The sequence below is a fragment of the Lactuca sativa genome, chromosome 5 (genome assembly GCF_002870075.4).
Source record: "Lactuca sativa cultivar Salinas chromosome 5, Lsat_Salinas_v11, whole genome shotgun sequence".
Lineage (NCBI taxonomy): Eukaryota > Viridiplantae > Streptophyta > Magnoliopsida > Asterales > Asteraceae > Lactuca > Lactuca sativa.
This window is the reverse complement of record NC_056627.2, coordinates 14,121,945-14,129,566: the sequence shown is the minus strand read 5'-3', so window position 1 is coordinate 14,129,566 and position 7,622 is coordinate 14,121,945. Positions and strand designations below refer to the sequence as shown.

The window sequence follows — 7,622 nt, the reverse complement described above, 5'->3', positions numbered from 1 at the left end:
TGGGATTTAAGAGACAAAACATTTAAAAAACGTTGGGTTTAAAGTAGACATCATATGTTTTAAATGTGGAGATGATATATTTTGTAATTTATGGTTATTTTGGTATTGATATATTTTGTAGTTTATGGTTATTTCGGTATGAAGTTAAAATTGGATCATTTCCTATAATCCTCATGACCAGGACTACATGGTTAAGTATGTGAATAATTTGTATTTCCCATAATTAGGCGTTAGGCCATTAGCACATTCATAAAATGAAAATTAAACCACAGAAATTTAGCACAAGGTGGCATGATCCGAATGTTGTTGGGTATTCCCCCAAAGTCCAATTGAAGTCCCAGCTGTTGACATGAAATGATCAGTGGATGCGCATTCACCTTCAGCTGAATAGTAGCAACAAGACCAACTGATCTTATGCCCACAACCTGATGATGCATTCCCAAGTTCTTGGTTAACGACCCCATCAAATAGTTCCCACTTCTCTCGACCTTGTTCAGGTATTCCTGTTGGGATACCATGTTAAGCAACTTCGAGGCATCCAGACAACATGCTGTGGGCATGAATTGTTTATCCGGCTGATAAAAATGAATGTAGTCAGCAAGTAAGTCGTTGAAAACAATGGCGCCAATCCCAATGTCGTCTCCAAAGCCAATGAGCATAGCATCCGGTTCAACACCTAATGTTGTATGTGCCCATTGAGATCCGCTACGCCCTAACCCACATTGAACCTGGATTATCAAAGTATATATCATCTGTTTTTTTTTTGTTTTGTTTTGTATATGCTTATATAGTTTAATAGAAAAAGAAATATACCTCATCCATCACAAGAAGTGTCTTGGAATTGTTACAAGCACTCCTCAAATCGATCAAGTCTTTTTGTTGAAACCTATATATGCCACACAGTCCCTGTAAGGGTTCTAGGAACACAATCTGAAACTCTCCTTCGTCAACTCGGTTAATTAACTCCTCAATTTGAATTGGGGGTGGACTTGAGTTAGGGATGTTGATCGACAAGGACACATATGTTGGGGGTGAAGAGAACCTGAGTAACCTTGAGCAAGCTCCAGTAAACATCATTGCTTCATCCGACAAAGGGGAGTTGTACAACAACATCCCCCCTCTTGCAAACGATGCACTTGAGATCATATCCTAAAAGAGATCCTGCAATCAATTTCATTAATGTTAGTATTCAACTAGTATATACAAACTTCACAAATTAATCAAAAAACTTATGACCAGGATAGCTAGAATAATTAGATAAAAGCTCACTTGGCTTTCCGATATAGGATCAGAAGAAACGAAGGATTGCTTCAAACGAGGAAATCCTCCGGAGTACATGAAATCTAGTTCTACCTTCACTTTGCCCTGGAATTTTTTTTTGGTAGGAGCCATAAATATAAAGAAAAGAACCTTTTGAATGTTTCAAAGCACTTCACACTCATTTATACATGAAAAACAAGGGTTTAAGACTTAAATATCAGTAGTTTTGAAGGGATCGAAGCACTTCCCACAGATTTATAAATGATAAAGAAGATAAGAAGAAGCAATCAAATTACCAAGGGTCTAGACGATACACATTGGAACTATATAAACAAAATAGATCTATATCGTTAACAGAGGCTCTGTTTTCCACATTTTCAAAGCACTTTTGTAAATGATAATAGACATTAAAGAATAAGATTAGTAATTTTGAAAAGATCGATAAATGATAAGAAAAGGCAATCAAATTCCCCTAGGGTCTATGACCATTAAAGAAAATAGCTCGATATCATTACTACAGGTCTACGACGATAAAAATAAACAACATTGGAATTATACAAACAAAAGAGCTCGATATCATTACTACAGGCTCTCTGTTTTCCACATTTTTATATTCCTATGTATTGAATACTTACTGTGAACTAAATACTTACCATTAACACACGGAATTTGTTCTTTGTTTCCCCCATTTTCCTGGTGTTGTTCTTCACTGCAAGTCGAGCAAAGTTACCGCCGGTGAAGAAGATGGAATTCATGCCAGCTGCTCTGAATGCTATCGCTAGGCTTTCTTTAAACAATTCAAATGATGTAAAATCACCTTGCACCGGGCTGTTTGTCTTATATTAATTTGTTACAAGAGTGGTGGTGATCGTGGTGGTGCGTCCATTACTGCTGTGTCAAAGAGTGTAATAATACAGTACGAACGACCTCATACGTATAAAAAAAATTGTTTTAACGATTTCCTTTTTTCATAGAAGTAAAAGTTTCTTACAACCCAACATAAAATTAAGTAAAATCTATATTTCTATGACTTCTTGTTAATATCTAATCTTAATATCTAATTTGACTAATCTTGAAAAAAAATACATGACGAAACATTTGAAGAGTTTTTATATTTGGATTTTCAAAAACTGAGAACTTCTCAACCCCATACCAACAATATTAAAATCTACAATACGCATAATCTCTGTACTATATTTTTAAATCTTTTTTATATTTAATCTTGAAAAAAAAAAATACAAAAACCATCAAAATTGGGATTTCGTCGACCCCTTGGTAAAAATATATTTCTCATAATTTCTTCTTTAGTCTTCGGAGAAGCAATAAGAACAAAATCAAACTAATTGAATTTTGTGATACCAATAATGAAATAGATTAAATTATAAATTACCAACAATAAATTTTTTAAAATATAAAAAACATATTAAAGAATTTGTTGGGTCAAAATAAGGTTTATACTTTACTTTTCTGGGCAATTATATTTTTTTGTAATAGTTTATGATTTTATGGTCTAGTTTACGGCTGAGTTTACGGCCGTAAACACCTTACGGCCGTAAACTCATTTACGGCCCATGTGTGTCCGTCCCATATTCAAGTATAAATAGAGGTGTTAGGGTGAGGAGTAATGATTGATGAACACTAGAGAGATTACGGCCAGAGAGAAACAGGAGCTTTTATGTGTGTGTGAATCTTTTGTATTCGGATCATAGTTCATATCAATATATACAAAGATTCTGTTAGGGTGCAAAGTCATGCTTGGATGTAATGTTTTAGGTTTTCCTCTTTGTATGTGTAAATGGGTTGAGTCTTTCCTATAAATAGGAAGTGAGTGACTCCCATTATGAAAAGATTCCATTTTGGAGTGTTAGACTAGAGAGAGAAATTGTATACAAGACCCATTTGTATAATCTTTCTAGATCTAATAAAAGCTTACAAAGAATTATTTACTCTTTGTGTTCTTGAATTTGTATGATGAATCACTAGATCTTTCTAATTCTGCACATGCCATCATAACCAACACCACTACAATTGGTATCAGAGCGGGTGTTCTTGAATCTCATCAAGAATTGATCCTTGATGGCTATTTTGATTTGGTGATTCGTTTTGTTCATTGATCTTCGTGTTTAGAGAGTGTTTTTATGTTCTAGAAGTTGAATTTTTCTTTGATTTGATCCATAATTAGACTTTCTCTCTCTAGAATACTTGTTTGTATCACTTTATCTCTCTAGAAAATCCATTCAAAATCACTTTCTCTCTCTAGAAAATTTCAAGTTCTTGTAATCATGGAGAAATGGATGATACGTAGTGATGATGTTCAAAGTGAATGCTCATTTGAATATCTTCTTTATAGCTTAACTGTTGGATTGATAAGTGAATGTGATATTGTTGTAAATGGAGAAAAGAATGATGTTGGAGAATTAATTAGTTGTCCAATTTTTCGAACCAAACATTTGTTTGATCGTTTGATTACAACATATCAAAAGAGACGAAGAAATAGAAGAGATGGAGAAGTCATAAAAGGAATTTCTCGTGCCGAATGCAAATATGGAAGCAATAAACTTTAATATTATGCAAATTGTCGTGAAGCTCGGGATGATGTTCTTGATGATGATGATGTTCAAGAAAAAGAAGTTCAATGTGATGTTCTTGATGTTCAAGAAAAAGGAGTTCAAGTTGATTCTCAAGATGAAAAAGTTTTTTGCTCAATTGGAGTTCAAACCGATGATATTTTGTGTTCTTGTGATTCGTTTGAAGGAATGATTCCTTATCGGAAGCCGGTGATCCAAGAAAATCACAAATATGAAACTCCAAAAGATTTGATTCAAACTCAAAATTTTCATGTTGTTGAAAGTGGGTTTGTTCATGAAGTCAAGTCTTCAAGATGCAAAAAGATGAGAAAGAAAAAGAAAAAGAAGATGAATCGGAAGAACAAGCGGGTTTACTCACAAAAATCGTCATATGTTGTGAAGCCAAAATCCGTGAAACAAATTTGGGTTCCAAAGCAACAATCTCCAAAGGTTGCATTGAATTTGAAGTCAAAACCCAAATGTGTTGGTGGTTCTTTTGAAGATGTTCTTGGATCGTTGAAGAACACGAAGAACACGAAGAACGACTTGTACATCTCGCATGGTGGGTGGTACAATGTTCGATTTGGAGATTTTCTCATTCCGACAAAAGAACCAAGATCTTCCAAATTTGATTCGTTTGTTGAAAACGGAACTCGATTTGTCAAAAAGGTATCTCAAATTCTCAAATGGATTCCAAAACGTCCATGATTTTGATTCGTATTTTGCGTTTTTCATTTTTGATCGCCTTGATTCGTTGGATCTATTTCGTTTCAAACCCCATTGTTGATCCAATTATTTTTGTTTAGATCAAACTTACAAATTCGAAATTCACTGTTCATATTTTTTAAATTCATTGATCTTATTTTAAAACTCATGTATCGAATCCTCTACTAATTCATAAAATCCCAGTTTGACAAATTCTGTTACTATTCAAACGAATTAAGCCCATAATCTCTAATGTTCCAATATCTTCTATCTGCTACAGTTCTTGTCCGTGTTTAAGCCCAATTAATTAGAACTCTTTGATCTGATTTAGTAGATTGAAATCATGTTGGTGATCGTGAGTTCACATGCATTCTTTACTTGTACCATCGGCTCGTATATCGTCATGATGAGTTGTTCTTGAGTTCTTCATCTCGTTAAATTTTTTTTTTCATCGATTGATGTTCAAAACTTATCTGAAAATAAGTTTCGATTTCTTTTCATATGTCTATGCTCTGTACTCAAATCGATTTGGTTTGTTTTTGAGTCGAGATGTCTAAATAAGAGTCGATTGATGAATGAAAGGAGTCAAGCAATCGATGCTGGTTAACATATAGCTTGATGAAGAATAGATGAACATTCATGTTTTGATCTAAAATTCGACATTAGAAACATCGATTTTGTGTTTTTCATCTTTGACATCAAAAAGTCAAACTCTGAAAAGAAAAGTCAAACTCGATTTTCCGGTGATGAATCGATGAATTAGAGGCCGAAATTTGTTTATACAGGTTGTATTTGGGATGAGGATGTCGAAATCAAGTTTAATTTGGAGATTAATTTCGAAATTGGTTGGATTTGTGATACAGTTGACGAACGATGGATGGGAACGAACCGAGAACAGATGGTTTGATTTTTGACTTAGATTCGATTTTGGAAGTGGCTATGTTTTGTCGATTGATTGAACACGAAGTCTGGAAATCGAATGTTTTGGATTGTTGTAACGACCCAAATTTTTTTTTTTTTTTTTTTGATAATACTTTAGAAAAACATTGATAAATAAAACATTGTCTAAATAAGAAGAAACATTGTTTGTTCACTCCATAACACATTGCAACCATGTTCTCAAAAGCCAAACCGTACATCCCATCAAAATATCAGAGTACAATCCCAGTAAATCTCATAAATGCGGAAACCGAAGAGTGTGTGTATGACGTGCCGCTACCGCGTCGGCTCCTTCCCCTTCGATGCAGAGGTACCTGAAAACAAAACTGAAAACGTAAGCACAAAGCTTAGTGAGTTTCCCCCGATGTACCGCATACCATACAAACACATAACATATATACTGCCAGGCTATTCTGGGGTGCCTGACTACCCGGTACGGCCATTCTGGGGTGCCGACCTACCCATACGGCCATTCTGGGGTGCCGTCTTACCCGTGTCAAGCCATTCTGGGGTGCTGACTACCCATGTCAAGCCATTCTGGGGTGCTGACTACCCGTCGGTCCTAACAACCGACCACAGGGACTGGTCCCCTCATACTACCTCTATCGCATATAACATAACAAGCCAGCATGCAAACATATAATCATATACTGTCAGACGTGTCTGGGGTGTCTGACTACCCTTCGGTCCTAACAACCGAACTCGACTACTATCACATACAGCATATCATGCTAGCATATAACATGTCAGGTACTAGCGAACTTAGATGATATCACAAAGACAATCATCTATCATACAACTCCTACTGGTGGGTCGGCATTGTGGCCTTAGACCCACCGCTACTGGAAGGTAACTCACCTCGAAGTAGCTGCTGAACTGATCGGGAACTAACTGACTGCTGCTGCTCCGGGAGTCCTCCGGCTGCAATTTCCACGACATACTCAATCAAACACTGCTAACTGTCCTTTAGGTAAAATGACCATTTTACCCCTGGATTAACTCTAAGCCAAAGCTGGAGTCAACTTTCAGTTGACCCGACTCGCCGAGTGGATCACCACTCGCCGAGTCCCTAGCAAACCAATGTCCTGGGTCCCTGGTTCTACTCGTCGAGTCGGGCTATGACTCGACGAGTTCACCTTCTAACTGCCATTCAACACCTTCATCCTACTCGCCGAGTTGTATGAACAACTCGTCGAGTTCATCTTCATCCGATGAACACTTTATGCTAAGACTCGCCGAGTCGTATGAACAACTCGCCGAGTCTGTTCTTGAGCTATGAAGATTGCCTTGGACTCGCCGAGTCAGGGCATTGACTCGCCGAGTCCTAACATGGGTGAGTTCAGCTCCCAACTCACCGAGTCACCCCCCTGTGACTCAAGGCTCAACTCGACACATGAAGAAGGGACCAATTCGGTGACTCGCGACCAGACTCGCCGAGTCACCTATGCGACTCGCCGAGTCGTTGCCATGCACTCCTTAAATATACCGATTTGCTCGGTTCCAGACCATGCCATTCATAGATCTGGACTTCTAGGACACGAATCACACGTAAAGTTTCCAACTTTACGTGTGGATATTCATCAATATGGATTATAAGGCTCAAAATGTCTCAAAATGGTAGATCTAGGGCTAACAAGCCTCATGAGGCCAAAAAGCTAACAGATCTGAGCTCCTGGAGCTCAATCTTACATAGATCCAAAGGCCAAACGCCTTATTACAACATATAATGAACATGCAACTTGGGGAAATTGACCAAGAAGGACCCAAATGAAGTTTTAAGCATAGAATCAAGGGGAAAACGGGTTATACCTCAAAGGAAAAGTTGGAATGACACAAGGATGGCTGATCTCCTTCTCCTCTTCTTGATCTACTCCTCTTACTCTTCAAAACCTTCAAGAACACACCAAGAATACCTCAAACTCTCAAGAAAACAAGGGAAAACGATGTAGGGGGAGTTCTGGGGGTGAATGGGGACGAGTTGGGGCGGAATGAGAGTTTAAATAGGGTGCAAACCCTTGAAACTTAGGGTTTCATCCCGCAGCGGTGACTCGCCGAGTCCAGGATATGGACTCGTCGAGTCGCCTACTTAAAACGCGTCCTGAGTCTCGTCCCTACTCGGCGAGTCGGACCCTATGACTCGCCGAGTCTAAG

The 7,622-nt window shown here is 37.6% G+C and overlaps 1 protein-coding gene across 1 annotated transcript; it reads right to left on the bottom strand.

The window, feature by feature from the left end:
• Positions 1-230: 230 nt before the first annotated feature.
• LOC128134088 (acetylornithine aminotransferase, chloroplastic/mitochondrial-like) lies at positions 231-2,146 on the bottom strand. Its single transcript, XM_052771500.1, has 6 exons — positions 2,115-2,146; positions 1,914-2,043; positions 1,270-1,365; positions 1,043-1,149; positions 814-886; positions 231-728 (listed from the first exon to the last, which is right to left on the bottom strand). The coding sequence occupies exons 1-6, from the start codon at positions 2,144-2,146 to the stop codon at positions 231-233; spliced, it is 936 nt and encodes a 311-aa protein (XP_052627460.1).
• Between the last annotated feature and the right edge of the window lie 5,476 nt (positions 2,147-7,622).

What these genes read in the sequence shown, in the direction of transcription:
- LOC128134088 (XM_052771500.1), bottom strand. Translation starts at nt 2,146, where the DNA reads ATGGACGCACCACCACGATCACCACCACTCTT. An exon ending in ACAAATTCCGTGTGTTAATG is followed by an intron (nt 1,366 to 1,913) that starts GTAAGTATTTAG and finishes AAAAAATTCCAG; the next exon opens with GGCAAAGTGAAGGTAGAACT. An exon ending in ATCCTATATCGGAAAGCCAA is followed by an intron (nt 1,150 to 1,269) that starts GTGAGCTTTTAT and finishes GATCTCTTTTAG; the next exon opens with GATATGATCTCAAGTGCATC.